At 46.1% G+C, this 15,380-nt stretch overlaps 1 protein-coding gene across 3 annotated transcripts; it reads left to right on the top strand.

Annotated features, from left to right (window-relative positions):
* Positions 1-330: 330 nt before the first annotated feature.
* On the top strand, positions 331-13,827 carry ANKRD13A (ankyrin repeat domain 13A). 3 transcript variants are annotated; one of them, XM_039384215.1, is made up of 16 exons: positions 331-478; positions 1,039-1,173; positions 3,299-3,431; positions 3,560-3,684; positions 4,122-4,167; positions 4,774-4,917; positions 5,310-5,505; positions 6,073-6,139; positions 7,142-7,223; positions 7,928-7,992; positions 8,569-8,705; positions 8,996-9,153; positions 9,481-9,594; positions 10,270-10,421; positions 10,635-10,699; positions 11,461-11,659. In XM_039384215.1, the coding sequence occupies exons 2-16, from the start codon at positions 1,078-1,080 to the stop codon at positions 11,657-11,659; spliced, it is 1,779 nt and encodes a 592-aa protein (XP_039240149.1). In that variant the 5' UTR covers positions 331-478; positions 1,039-1,077. The 3 variants fall into 3 exon arrangements, with proteins under 3 accessions (XP_039240149.1, XP_027567035.1, XP_027567037.1); XM_027711236.2 differs by lacking the exon at positions 331-478 and adding an exon at positions 2,661-2,714 and having other exon boundaries at positions 1,090-1,173; XM_027711234.2 differs by lacking the exon at positions 331-478 and having other exon boundaries at positions 634-1,173; positions 11,461-13,827.
* The last annotated feature ends 1,553 nt before the right edge of the window (positions 13,828-15,380 follow it).

Below are 15,380 nucleotides of genomic sequence, written 5' to 3'. Positions count from 1 at the left end.
CCGCAGGCGCACGGCGCCCCGCGCCGCCATCTTTACTCCTGGCAGCCCGCAGTGTCAGCCCCTGGCAGGGACCTGCCTCAGATCGAGCGCTGTTTCAGCGCGGCAGCGCCGAGCGCTCCCGCCACGTCCTCCCGGCGGGAGGATGGGAGAGACTGGCGCTCCGGGAGCCTGGAGAGAGAGGCCGCTCTCCGGCAAGCCCTGCCCTCACCCGCCATGGCGGGCGGGCGAAACCAACGCCGGGGAGAGGCGGGGGGAGGGCATCTAGCGCGGAGCGCCGCGTCCGCCCCAACGCCGCGCTGCCCGTCCACCCCCTCCGCGCGGGGAGCGGTGGGACAGCTGCGGGCGGGACGTTCCATCCACCCGCCCGCGGAGGGGGGGGGGGAGCAGCAGCTTCCGCTTTCTGTGCGTTCGCCGGTAGCGACGGAGCGAGGGGGACTGCGGGGAGCCCCCCCCTCCCCCCCGCGCCGGCCGCGCTGTGGTTCGTCCCGGCCTCCCTGGAGGGACGGGGGGGCGGCTGAGGGGGGAGAGCGGGGGGATCCCGGGAGTGAGGGGTGCGGGGCACCGGGGCAGGGGAGAGCCCGGGAGCGGGGGGTGTGAGGGTGCTCAGGGGGAGGAGAGACCCCCCCCAAGAGTTCGGGCTGGGGCGGTGTCTCCCCAGGGAAGACCCTCAGGCTGCAGGGGGGTGCTCAAGAGCAGGGGACCCCCGAGTTTATAGGGCAGCGGGGACCCCAGGAGCGGGGGAGACCCTGGGGAGCAGGGGGCTGTGAGGAGGCGCTCAGGGGCAGGAGAGATCTTCAGGAATTCGGGCCCGGGGGTTGCCCGGGAGCAGGGGACCCCTAAGAGTGTGGGGATCAGCAGGATCACCGGGAGCAGGGGAGCCCCCCAGGCGTGCCGAGAGTGGGGTCTGGGGGGGTTTCCCAGGAGCAGGGCGTCCCCAGGGGTGGGGTTTTGCATGGGGTGAAGGGTTCACAGGGGCCGGGAGAGAGGAGGAGCTGCAGGGGTTCAGGGCTTGAGTAACTCGGGGTCTCCCGAATCCAGTGAGGGCCCCCGGCTCCCCCTGCCCACGTGTGAGCCGGGATGAGCTCCCCTGGCAGGGCCGACAGCGCCTTCCCCCTGCACGTCCTGGTCTGGAATAACGACTACAGGCGGCTGGAGCAGGAGCTGCAGGACAAGGTAAGGGCGGCCCGGGCACGGGGGGTGGGGGGCAGTGGTCCCAAAGAGCTCCTGCACAGTGCAGGGCTCGGTGCTCCCCACCCACTGCCGTGCCAGGGAGAAGCACCTTGGTGGTGCTGCCGAGTGTGTTGAGGGATCCCTGCACTGCTCTGCCTGTTTATTTGTGGTGTGGAAGCGATGTAGGAAGGCTCAGGAATATACTTGACTTTAGATAGTAAACATTGGTTTTGCATCTGTAAAGCTCTGCTTGGAGCATTCCAGTGCAGCTGCAGAGAAGCTCTTTAGAAGGAATTAGGAGTCCCTGAAACAGCTCAAGAAGAGCAGCTGTGATGGACATTAGTTTATTTATTAAAATAATAAATGCTGCTTATCCCAATGGGAAGTCAACCTTCGGCAAAGGTGCCACTGCCAAAGATCAAACCAGCCCCTGGCTTGCTGAGCACCAGCAGTTCTCATAGATTTGTTGCTGTCCAAGACTGGTGGCAGAGTTTTTATACTGGCTGGAATGTTTTCAGCATCTCTGGTAAAAAAAAAAATAAAAAATGGATCATTGTTCCATGCTGGAGAGTAGAAAACACAAAGCTGTCCCCTCTCTGGGACATAATGACGTAAGGAAATGGCCTGAAAAGCTGCAGTAGAGCTGGAGCAGCAAAAGCCCTCCTGCTGTGGGAAAGCTCTGACAGGGAGTAGCGTGGGGTGCAGTTAATGAGCAGAGCTTGTTAATTAATTCTACCTGACACCACAAGTACATGAGCCCCAGACCAGCTGTGCCACCTCCTGGCTGTCCACCTGCAGCACTAACGTCCACCTGAGTTACTAATGCCTGCTTGGAGCATGTTCCTGCCCTGCATTGGGAGGATCTTTGGAATGCAGTCACTTTTTATCTAATCTTATGCCTTAACAAACTCTTTAACCTCACTTGAACGTCGCTCCTGTGTAGTTATTTCTGTTCACCAGCGTTCTCACCTGGGAGGGTTTGCCATTAAACACAGCAGCTCCCAGCTGGGGAGTGCTGCTCCTCCCTTCGTTCCCTGAGGAAACCAGCAGCGTGTGGAGATGGGACGTGTCTGTCTCTTACATCCTTTATCTGCTTTTAAACACCTTTTTTTTTTTTAAAGTGTTCCAAAGATATTTTTCCTCCCGCTTCCTTGGGATAAACTTCCTGCTGCCGGAGGGGCGTGTGAGGGGATTGGAGCCACTCAGCAGCTGCAAACGGGGGTCGGGCCTGTGGGGACCAGGAACAGCAGCAAAGACAGTGGGGTGGGCACCCTTAGGGCCCTTTCCTTGTTGGTGCTGCAGGTGTTGGAGCTGTAAGAGGTGGGAAAACAAATTAATTAACGTTCCACCACAGAAGTGAAGATGCTTTAAACTGAAGCTTTCCCCACTCTGTGTGTGATACTCTGACTTACTGCTGTCAGATAACCCTGTTAACGTGCATAATAACCTTCTTTTCTCATTCTGCTATTGACTTTCCCCTTTTCCTTTAGTTATAGATGCTCTTCTGTTTCAAATCTCTAAGCTAATAGTGAAAAATGTGTAAGGTATGAGTATGTTGTGCTTGCACGTTTTGGATGTTTGTGCCTATGTAGTTAATTTTTTGTTCTAGTGACTTGTAGAGAATGCCCTCACTCCTCATTGTGCTGTGTGTGCTTTGTGAAACACCATCTGCTTCTGTCCTCTCCTAGAGTGCTGTCCAAAATCTGTGTCGTATGCCCTGTTGCTTTTTTTTCCCTCCCTTTCCCCCCATTTTGTTGTACAGTTTAAGCCCTCTGTGGGGTCTCAGGCTGTTGGCTGTCTGTGGGGTGATGGACACGGACTAGAACTCCCATCTCCTCCTGAAAACAACCCTTCTGGAGGGAGACAGGGGGGAAATAATGACAGAAAAAGAAATGAGAAGCATCAACGAGAACTCACGTCCCACAGTGATGTTTTTGTGCCCTTTATAGGCCCCGCTCTGCTTCTCGTCTTATTTCCGTGGGGAAGCGAGATGGCCCTGCAGAAGGGCAGTGCAGGAGTGTTTGGGAACGGGTGCGTGGGAATGCCAGGGAATATTGACTCCTGGATTAGCACTGTGTTTGTATAAGCCCTGATGAGCTGCATTACTCCTCTCTGGGACACCCAACAGGATGTTGACCAGCGGGATCCGCGGGGCCGGACCTTGTTGCACTTGGCTGTTTCCCTGGGTTACTTAGAGTCTGCCCGAGTCCTCCTGCAGCACAAGGCAGATGTGACCAAGGAGAATGCACAGGGATGGACAGGTGAGGCCAGCCTGGGCAGCAGGAGCCCAGGGTGATACTTCTCAGCAGCACATGCTGTATTTTTTGCTGTTATGCGGATCTTGGTCAGAAAGCGAAGTGAAACGAGGCAGTGTCTGTGTTTCTTTCAGTTTTGCACGAGGCTGTCAGCACAGGGGATCCAGAGATGGTCCAGATGATCCTGCAGCATCGAGACTACCAGCAGGCCTTCATGACCCTTGGAGGAGTTCCTGAGTTACTCCAGAAAATTAATGAGGTAATTATTTCATGTAAACCTCTCACTCCAGACTGAATTCACTGCTATTCTCGTTCAAGTAGTTCAGTGAACTCCAGTCAGCTGGGTAACTGTGTTTTGTTCCAACCTGTGTATTCCATAGTGCTGAGGGAGATGGAGGCTTTTCCTTGACTTTGAAATCCTTAGTTATGAGGATTAAGGATTGCAACACTGGAGGCTGAATCTGGAAGGTGTTGCTGCCTCTCTAGTATAATAAGGAAGAACAGCCCCCCAGAAAGCAGCAGGGGCAGCCAGTGGCTTTTGTGTTTGCCAGTTTCAATTTCAGTTTTAGCATTCACTTAGCATTTCTCCACTTCTGCTCTTTTTTTGTTTTCCTTTATCTAAAATGCTCACGAGAAACACTGCACTGAATGTCGAACTATTTTATGAAGTATTCATCAAGTGTTTTCCTTTTCCAGACTCCTGACTTTTATGTGGAAATGAAATGGGAGTTCACTAGCTGGGGTAAGAATAATCCTGCTCCTCATTACCTCTTACAAGCTGCAGAAATGAGCTACAAATGTCCCACAAAATACACAGGGAAATATCTGCTCCTCAGAATCCTCCTCTTTTCTCTCTCAAAATAACCTCTTGTATTTTTGTTGCACAATTATTCTTTGTTTCCTGTTTATTGGGTTGGTTGTTTTTTAGTTGAGAGTTTAGCTGTTGCAGTTGCTGAAGACTTTCCTTGGGGTTTGTTTACCTGTCCCTGGCCATCCATGACTAAGTGATAACATCTCATCTATGGATGCACAGGGTCCTTGGGAGGTACCTGCTTTTCTCTTCAAGGAATGAACACTGAGCCTCACAGCTGATTAGATATCCCAAATATCAAACTATTAGACTGCTAGAGATGGGGTTTATGTCACTTCACATCTTCTAGTCTCAACAAGTGTTTGCTTGAGTTAGGTGGGTTTTGTCCCTGAGCTGGTTGTTCCTGATCTCGCCCCCTCTGGAATAATGATCCCAGGGCTGAGCAATCCTGTGTCAGGGATGTGGCTGCTGCTGGAGTCCTCTGTGCTGCACCTCTTGACTGTTTCCTGTTTCCTCCTGTCTCCTGATTCCCTGCAGTGCCCCTGCTCTCCAGGGTGTGCCCGAGCGACGTGTGCCGGATCTGGAAGAGCGGGGCCAAGCTGCGCGTGGACATGACCTTGCTGGGCTTCGAGAACATGACCTGGGAGAGGGGCAAGAGGAGTGTCATCTTCAAGGGAGGGGGTAAATACTTCAGCCTCTCCGGTCCCCAGGCACTGTGTGAGCACAATGAAGAATCTGATTTTGCACAAAATGACCTCTTGAAGCTGAGTTTTGTGAGATTTATATGTATATTCACGAGAGTCTCACAGAGATACTGGTTTGTCATGGCTTGATTTCTTTCAGTAAATACGAGGTAAAAATTTGGTGATAGGGCTAAAATTTGACTTCAGTATTTTACTCGGGTTCCCCTCCAAATAAAAAATAATTTTAGCTCCAGCTCCAATTTGATCCCAGCTGAGTGCAAATACAGTGAGGTGACACCCACCCGCGTTTGATACACAATATATCCCCAGCTTTTCATTCTGGAACGCTCATGGTGAGGTTTTTAACTTGAAACGTGGTGTTTCCAACAGACACAGGGGGCTGGGCAGAGGTCATCGTGATCAACCATGACGAGAAGTATGTTATGACAGAGAAGTTTGAGATTTCCCAGCACATGAAGCGTTTGATTTTGGGATCGATGACACCAAACAGAAAAGGTGTGGAAAGACGCCTCACATCTCCAATTATTAGCACATGCCTTGATACCAAAAACATTGCTTTTGAGAGGTAAGGTATAAAGTTCCTCTTAACAAATTAAAATTTTGAGATTATGGATGGTCATAATAGAAAAAAAAGCTTTAAAAACAAACTCAAAAGCCTTTGGAATTAATTTTTTTAGGGCTAGATTTGAAATCACTTTGAACTTCACATCCTGTTACATAAAGAAATTTGATTTGGTGAACTTGCTACTATTGCTTGGCAGAAAGTTCCCAGTAATCATTTGCAGAAAGCTTCCAGTTTATCATAGTAACAAGATAAAATCATTAAGGTTGGAAAATACCTCTAGGATCATTAACTCAATGTTAATGGCTCATTACAAATTTCCATTTCACCCAAATCCATGTGCCGAAACCATTGGACAAGAACTTGCATTTTGTGGCTGATAAGTCCAATCTCTCATGAATGCTTTAAATAAATGTGTATAGCGTGTCTTCCTTGATTACTACACGTTTATCCAGTTGTCTGGGGTTAATAATCTGTCAAATGTTGTTTGAAATCAATTTTAGAAGAACAGTTTGGGGATTGTATAGAAATGCAGCTGTTTAGACACTGATGGTGTTCACTTCTTGTCAGAACCACATCTGGATTCTGGGTCTGGAAGACAGAAAAAGCAGAAGGTGTCAGTGGTTATGAAGCCAAGGTAAAGCCTGTTCTGTTCTTCTAAGAGGCCTTAACAGCAATCTGAAGTGGGGTTGTGTTTTGCCTGTATTTCCTGAATATGTCAGGTCTAAAAATTCCCATTGAGAGATGTATTGTGTTGCCAGCAGAACTGGGCAGGGGTGAGGAACTTCCAGGCTGCCAGGCTTGTGGGAGGGTTTGGAGCCTGGAATGTCAGCAGGGTATAGAGGAGAGGGGGGATTGAAGAGGGGAGAAGAGGGACAGAAGATCCAGCAGAGCTGCCAGCACTCCTTCCTTCCAAAAACTGACACTTAACTCATTCTTGAACATTGTCTTTGTTTCACTGTGTAAAACATGAGGAACCTCTTGAAGTGCCCTGAGCACTCTCTAATAACAGCACTGCAAGGCACCAGCAGCCTCCTGATGCCATGAGTTGCATCATGACTTCATGAATTAGCCCCTGCCCCTGAGTCACAGCTGTTTAGAATGGTTCCATCTGACACTGGTTTTGTCCTTGATTTCAACTCAGTGAAGTATTTCTGAAAATAGCTTTAGCAGCCTTACTGTGGTAGGAATTTGAGTTCAGAATCACAAAACTTAATTTTCCTGATTCACGAGTCTGTGTTTACTCCAGGTTTGGGAATTTGTGCAATGAATTACATTTTGTAATTTCACTCAGCAGAAGAATAAATGCTGAGTAGCTTTTACATTTGTGTGAAGGCTTTTCCTGATAAGAGTGCAGGACTGTTCAGTTGGACAGGGGGTTCATTAATGTTCCTGCAGAACTAAACTCACTAAATATCATTTGGGAGGTCTTATAAGTGATCTAAGTGATCTCTGTTTAGAAAAAGCATCTGACTTCCTTTCTCCATTCCCTTGTAAAATCTCTTCTTTCCAGCAAGCTTGGAAATGCCTAGTTTTGAGGTTTGTTAGGTCAGTTTTGTGCACAGGGTGTTTTACTGCAGAAAACTCACTTGTTTAACCTGTGATGCTGCTTGGGTTTTTGTCCCTGTGTTTTTTCAAGGTCTACATGGCAAACAATGTGAACGTGGTCACACGAATCCGCACGGAACATTTAACAGAGGAGGAGAAGAGGAGATATAAAGGTATTTTTCCCATAGGTCAACTGGAAACAAGTAGAACCTTTTGGCTCTCCGATACCTTCTCTGTGTGACTGCAGAAGAACTGAGCAGACAGACAAGGGAAATTCTTTTCTTGATGACTTTGCTTTACTTTCCTGTGTTATATGTCTGAGGGAGCTCAATACTCAACCCCTAACCTACAAATGAACCTGTATTTATCCCAGCTCTATTTAGAGGAAAGCAAAGCCCTTCAAAACTGCTGAAAGTTTATTGACAGTTTTAAAAGGCTGCACTTTTCTGCTCTGGAATGTATTCCTGCCTGTACTTTGCATTGGCAGCAGTTACAAAATTCACAGAGGCCTTGTTTGCTTGGAGTTTTTGTTTAATTTTGGTCCACTAATTTCTTCTGGTATTTAAATTAGAGTACAGGGTAACCAGCCAGTAACTTTGTATGGAAGTTCTCCTACCCTGGGGCCACTGTGAGACACTGGGAATCATATAGGTGTCTGCTAATCATAGAAACCACTAAAAAAATCTTTGCCTCTATTCTGTGTATTGTACCTATTTCATACTGACAGCTCTAGGTCCTGGGCTTGCCTGGCAAAACTCACAGGAAATAGGAACAACTTATTTCACTTTGGGTTGGAGGCCTGGCTGTTAACCTGGCCTGTATGCACATTTTGCTGCTAATTAATAGTAATAAGTGTTTTTGTTTTCTCTCCTGTTAGCTGAAGCTGACAGGAACCTCCTGGACTCATTCTTGGGGACAGTGGAGCATGAATATGGTGCTCAGGTGAGTGTCTGATGTCAGCACAGGTCACTGCAGCACAGAAATCCATCCCAGTAGGATCTCCAGGTGTGTGGAATCACCCCTTGTTTCCTTAGTTTGGCAGCAATTTTGATTATGAGGTTTAAATTTCCCCTACGGATGTTTTTGTTTGGTTTAAGCGCTCAAATGTTCTGGATGAATAGCAGGTACCTCCTTCTTGGAGGAAAACTACGTGGATCTAGAGACTTTAGTTTCAAACACCTCATCAGAGTTTTGCCTTTAGTACAGGATTTGGGGTCTGGAAATGCTGTGGCTCCTGTGTGTGTTTCTGGTTGGTTTCCAGCTTCAAAATATTTAAGTAGATTCTTCCTGTCTCTAAAATACTTGGAGATTTTTACCCTCAGTAGAAACTAGTCTAATAACAACTTGTATTTATGGCTGGTGTCACTGGTGTAGAATATATAAATGTATAAAACAGAATGTATAAAATAGAGAAGGAGAGTTACTTCACAGGAGGTAACTTGGAAGTTTCCTGTAGTAGCCACTGTCTGTTTCTTTTATACTTTTTGAGTTGGTTTTTTTCCCACTCTTTCCTTCCAGAGTACGACCAAGACAACAGAGTGTGCTGCAACCAACAATCCCACTGCTATTACTCTGGAGGAATACTTTGACCCAGAATTTGATTTGAAAGGCAGAGACATAGGAAGACCAAAGGAAGTCACCATTCGAACACAGAAGTGAGAAATACCATTTTAACTGTTTCTGGTTTGTCTTTTCCCAGTTATCTAGTCTCTGGAAACCACGTTTACAAATATCCAGTGTGGTTTTTCCCAGCTTTCACAATTAATCATAAGACCTTTAAGTATTCAGCTGTAATCTATTTTTACTTCCACTGAGTCAAAGAAAACATTTGGACTAGTGCTGTAACTTGTTAGTAATCTCCTGTTACTGCCCAACTGCCTGTTTTGCTTTGCATGTGTTCCTAAACTGTGAATTTAGGATGTTTTTATGCTACTTTCTCTCTCAGATTTAAAGCAACCTTGTGGATGAGTGAGAAGTTCCCCTTGTCTCTTACGGAACAAGTCACCCCAATCATCGACCTGATGGCCAGAACTAGTGCTCATTTTGCCAGACTTAGGGATTTCATCACTCTGGACTTTCCACCCGGATTTCCTGTCAAAATTGGTAATATTTAGCAATTTTTATTGTAGCATCTTCGTAAATTCTGAATGACCAGTACAGAAATATAATTTCAAAGACAGTGTCGTTTCAGTGACAGTGAGCTGTTGCCAGCCCTTTCCTCTTAACTTTGATGCCTTAAATTTGCCAATCTTATTATTAAATACAAGATTTAGAGAGAGATTGAGAATAACTAAGGGCAGCTTCTTGGTGAAGTGAGTTACTGTGTGCTTTGTCATTACAAGAATATATCCCATGAACATGTAAGGGTCTGATGTAGGTGTGGAAGTGAGTGAGAGTTCTCTTTTTGACAGAAATCTTGTTCTCTTACAGAAATTCCCCTGTTTCACGTGCTGAATGCCCGAATTACATTTGCAAATGTCAACAGCTGCAGGACAGCTGAGAAAAGCTCCTCACAGATGGCTGGAGGTGCACAGTGTGAAGCAGGTACGGAGTGGAAAGGGGCAGTGATCTCATCTTTTACATCTCTGTCAGTGGAATGTACTGAGGGGAGAGATGAGGAATGGCAGGGAATGAAACACTGACAGGTGAGGGGGAGCTGCACTGTGTGACACTGATCCTACTGACCCATCCTGCCCCTTCCATGCCTGCCAAACCCCGCTCCAGACAGCTCTCCTGAGTATTTTGAGCTGTAAATTCTGGTGCAGGTTATTGCTGTGGGAAGCAGAACTCAAAATTGCTGTAAGTGACTTCAGAAAGAAGTGGATTACATTTGAGTAAGATGTTCATAGCTGCATATATCCAGTGATCCTCTGTCCTGTGAGCTGCTGCAGATCTATTCATGAGGAATAACTTCAGAAGAGCCACTGCAGAATTTATCTTTTGCAGCTCCCCCCACCCCCATCTGGTTTTGTCAGAGTTCAGGCACCTCAGTGCTCTGCTGCACCCTGGGTTTATTAGGTGTATCACTTCACATCATCCAAAAAAAGGACTCTGCACTGTTTTGGTTTGCCACAGGCTTTCAAAGCCTCTTGGTGTATTTAGCCAAGTGGTTTTTCTGGATTTTTGCACTTCATTATGCATAAACATGAGAATTCTTTATGTCACAACTTGTAGAAATAACACTTCTGCCATGTTTGCAACTGTGTTTGGCTTCTGTAGGTGCTGGTTTTGAGGTGGACCAGTCGGTGTTTGAGATCCCAGAGTCCTACCACGTCCAGGACGATGGCAGGAACATACACGTGCCGGATGAAGAGTATGAGATCATGCAGTTTGCCATCCAGCAGAGTTTGTTGGAATCTGGAGGAAGTAAAGTAAGTGTGCTGGAATCTGGGCAGTGACAGGTTTGGCGAGGACGGTGCAGATATAGCTGAAGGAAACCAGTGTGGGACTTGTTTTTCTAAGACCTCAGAAGATGAAAATCATGTATTTCAAAGAAGAAATAAGAGTGATTTAAGGGTGGCTTTCGGTGAGTTGCTCTGCAGATCTGGTAACTGCTGTGGAATTGTGTCTTTCCCCATCTGTAGGAATTGGGGGCAGATTCCAATGGAACAGTTGCATATTCCCAGGACTTCGATATACAGTATCAGAGGTAACTAACTTTTTTCACATCAAGCCAAGCAGTGACAGGTGCTACCCACCTCAGTAGCATGAAGCAGTATGGCAGGTTTTTTTGTTTATGTGGGTAGCAGATGCACAGAACCTGAGGTCTCTTATTGTGCTTCTTCCAACTTTTACTTTTCCAGGAAGTAATGACTCCAAACTAGGCCTCCCTGGTTTCTGTAGTGTAGCTCTTCCCAGCTGTGGGACTGGTGTGGTCACACAACAGTTTCTTTACCCAACAAACAAACGCAGTCCTTCTGTTCTGCTCTGAATTTGATCCCTCTGGGTTGAATGTTTGACTGTTAGATGCTGCAATCCTCAGGGCAGCTCTTCTTTCTTTTCAAAGTCTTCATGTAATCCTTAAAAACTCAACATGTGTTTCATGGACACATGAGAATATGCTCTAGTGTCTGTCAGGTGTTCCTGCAGACTTTGTGCACACCAGGAACTGAATCTTCTGGGTTCTTTTGTACATGGGAAGTCATGTTGCCTTTAAACCGGGCGAGGATGCTTTTAGAGGCCCATTGAAAATACAACTGTTTGTATCTATGAAAGCTTCAAAGAGCAGGTTTGACACTGGAAGTTTGACAGATGTGAGAACAGCTGCTCTCTTATCCTCAAGCTGCTTTCTGTCTTCTGGGAGAGATTTTCAGCTTTGTGGGTCTAAAACAGTTGCCGGGAAGGATCAGTGCAGGAAATGTCACATTGGCTCTGTCTCTTTTACTTATCAGAGTTGTTTTTCTCCATCAGGGCACTGCAGGAGAGCCTTATGACAAGCTCGGGGAGCTCCCACTGCAGCAGCCCCAGTGAACCTTCCAGCTTTGAGAAAGACTTGCAGCTTGCCATGGAATTGTCTGTCCGGGAGCAGGAGGAGCAGGAGAAGCAGCGTCAGGAAAAGGAAGATGCAGAGCTTCAGCAAGTGCTACAGCTTTCTCTTGTGGAAAAATAACTCCTCAGTGACCTCCTGAAGTAAGGATGACCAAATCTGTGTAAAACTGAAGGGTTTTGGGGCTGTCAGTCTAAAGACCACTCCTGGATTGCTTAAGGAAACATTTCACCTGCCTTTTAAGTTGGCATCAGCAGCTACAAAAAGCTGACTTATCTTTGTTTGAGGGAGTTTCAGATCACAGGACTCTGCATTTGGCTCCTCAACAGTGCAGTCTTAGCTTTGAAGGAAATGCTTTTATCTAAACTTATTTATTGAAGAGCAGATGGAAGTTTTGCTTTAGCATCAGGATATAGGATTGCAGTAAAGCTTGAAAACCTGATTTTTGGGGAGTTCAGGAGGGAAACTTCATTACTTACCAAAGAAATACTCATCTGCTTCATTATTTCTCAGTAATTCAAAGCCATTGCCTGTTTCTTCCAGCTGTTACAGAGAGCATCTCCCTGCCTACACACACACACGGTAGTTCTTCATGCTGACAGATGTTTTCTGTTAGTTTTGTTTATATATGTGGTTCTCTCTCCTCTAGTTACTGGGATTTGGGCACATGCTCCTGCTTAAGAGGAATAATTTTATACTTGAACAGCTCCAGATTAAAACTAGTGCTTTCTGAAAAAGGACAAAACAAATAGCCAGTAAAATTTTAGATCCTCAAATGGGACCATCTGCCCAGTAAAGCAGCAGTTCCTGCAGTGATTCCAAACCAGCTCGTTCCCGTGGTCAGAGGGCAGCAAGAAAATATGGGATACATACAGGTGCTTCTTTGGGATCACTTGGTGTGTGCCTGAGTGTGGGTGCTAAATGCAACCAGGAAAAGAATCCAGGTGAGATTTTATTGTATCCTTATGGGAAGAGAAGTTTTAATTCTGTCATCTGGAAGGGAAACGTGTGTTGCTTTTTAAAACCCCAGCGCTCATCCTTCATGTGAATACATCTATTTTTTTATCTGAATGTTTTTATTGATTTTAAACCAAGCCACTAGGCCTGTGCTCCTAAAACTGGTCTCGTAACGATTCCCAGGTCAGTTTTAACCAGCTTTCCTCAGGTTTTTGGCCATACAGGATGTTTGTAGCTCTTTTATCTGCACTTCTGTCAGTGTTTACAGTACTCACACTGTGACTCTCAAGTGCACTCCACAAGTACACGATGAACAGCCACAGGAAAGCCTTACAGTTGTTAAATGTGAGCAATATTCCTCTGCTCTGGCTGGCAGGAGTGGAGGAACCTATGGTACCCCTGCTCTGAGCTTGCTCCTAACCCTGCTCCTGTTCCTCAGGCTAAACAGGGCAGTTCTGGGTGACCAGCTATTAATTAACCAGTATAAAATCACTATAAAATGGACTTGATCATAACCAGTAGGATAGTTGGTAACTTGGAACCCTATTTTAAACCAATAATCCGTTGTTTTACATAGGAAATTATTAAAATTCCTTCAGTGTGCACTAGGACTGGCCTCTCCACACTGGTAGTGTCCTCTGGTACAGCTTCATTCCCTAAAAACAGCTTCCTGGGTGCTGCAGGAGCAGGGACTGTCCTGCACAGGAGCAGTGGGCTGGGTTGGAATTGCACCTTTCTTTGAAAAGGGGATTACTGTGACTCTCACAGTTGGGGAAAAAGGGAATAATCCTTGTGTTGAGCTCCTGACAAGGTTGGAGGTAGGAGAGGAAACCCTGGGTGTTTCCTCCAGTGGGAATAAAGAGTGCTGTTGCCTTTACACACCCAGCTGTCTGGCAGTGCCTGTCTTCTGTTAAGCATTTCACAGGTTACAGGAGGGGTAAAAATAATCATTTTTCAAGCTGACTTGTTCTGGGTTTGTATTTAAACTAAAGAACATTGAGCACTTTCAGTTGAAGTTTTGTTATGCTACTGCTTCTTAGTCCGGGACTGTAAAATAAATGGGATTTGCTTTTGGGTTTTTTGCTTTCTATCACATTTGTATCATTCCAGCTAAACTAGAATGCCCTGCTTCCCTCACCCAGGTGCTGCTTTTCTTAAAGCTTGACTTTCAACCCATACAGTGTAAGATGGATCCTCTGTGTGTGTTGGAAATAAAACCAAAAGTACAGCACATGTTACACCACACACAAGGATTTTTTCAAATGTGGTATCTGGAGTCTGTTTTAATAAGTATTTTGTGGCATTTTTGTACATTAAAGTGACATTATCATCTATGAAATTCTCAAAGGTAGTTGTGGTTTAGTCTGAATCAGGCACACAATCCCCAGAATCACTCTTGAGACATTTTCAGCCAAGTTTTGAGTCTTCCTGTCTTGAAAAAGGGGATCAGGTCAACACAGATCTAAGGCAATGAAAGGCAGGGGGTGAAGCTTATTAATTTTTGTTTGCATCTTCTTGTGAGTAACAGAGATGAGGAGAGGGTTCAGATATGTTTAATACTGATGCCACTATTGCTGTGTAACAGCTGATTACAACTTCTCTTTCTGAGGAAGCTGGAGGCTGACGTAGCAAAGAGAAGCTCAGCACTACAAACAGAGCTTGTTCTAAAACTATAACCAGCTTTAAAAGTTCTTTAATCTCATGCTGCTTGTTTCTGAAAGCAGGACTGAGAATGTGCTTTTTTTGTACTTTTGACTTGTTGTTTCAAGGCTCTTTACAACAGTAATTCCTGATTTTCTTTATTTGGAAACCCTTCTTACACTGCTTTGGCTGAGCTTTGGTTCGTGACTGAACTGCTGGTAACTGCACGAGGCTTGCAGGATGAGCTTTCACTGCACTGTTAACAGCTCCTTGCTAACAAACATCCATGGAAACCTTTCCCCAGCACTGCCCTCCCATTCCCTCACTGCTGAAAGCAGGGTAGGAACTGTGAGGTGACCAGAGGTGAGAATAGGGGCAGCCTCCTCCCTCTGTACAGTACAGGCCAGTTAATAACAAACAGCACATCCATGAATAAATAAGAGTCTAGATTGTTTACTGAGCTCTTTATTTGTACAAAGAGGCATGGCAGGGAGTGAAGAATGAAAGCAAACAGGAATGCTGCTCCAGGGAACACGGAGTGTGGCTGGGAGCTTCACCATCCACCCCCATGAGCAGCACAGACTGCAGGCCAGGCTTTACAGCAGATGAAGGACTGAGAAAAATCAAGGATACAGGAATCAGTGAGCAAAAAAAGGAGCAAAAAGCAATAGAACAGTGCTGCTTTGCTTCCCCATTCTCGTTTCATTTGGATTAAGAACTCATTCTGTTCTAGAGGAGCTTCCTACTGTCATTTCACCAACTGAGCAGCAGCAAAGAAATTCCCCCCGTTCAATGCCAGTGGTTGGTGTCCTTCAAATGGAAGGGAAAACACCTCAGATGCAGCACAAGGGGTTAGACAAAAGCTCAACACAAATGTTCTGGAAGTTACATTTTAAGACACTAAATAAATTACTAATAAAACCACCTCTATGTTAAATACCAAAGTAATAATTAGTAAAATCCAGTTACTACTCGTAGCAGTGCAAAACAAAATAGCAGCATTCGTATGAGTGGGATTCAGTGTAAACACTTGGATTTGTTACTGAAAATGCATAAATGGGTCTGGCTGGAGCTCAAACACTTCCAGAGAGCCTGAGCCTGGCAGGTCCCAGCATCTGCCTGGCTTGCAGACCTTTGAAGGCTCCTGTTTCCAGGAGGACAGTGACCAGCACATGCTGGAAACCCTCCCCTGCACCCCAGTTCCAAACAGGTTCAGCAGGGCTGGTTTGGTATGAGGCTGTTTGGG

The sequence above is a fragment of the Pipra filicauda genome, unplaced genomic scaffold (assembly GCF_003945595.2).
Source record: "Pipra filicauda isolate LSUMZ 115617 unplaced genomic scaffold, ASM394559v2 scaffold33_size4404698_pilon, whole genome shotgun sequence".
NCBI lineage: Eukaryota > Metazoa > Chordata > Aves > Passeriformes > Pipridae > Pipra > Pipra filicauda.
This window is presented reverse-complemented; position numbering and strand designations above follow the sequence as displayed.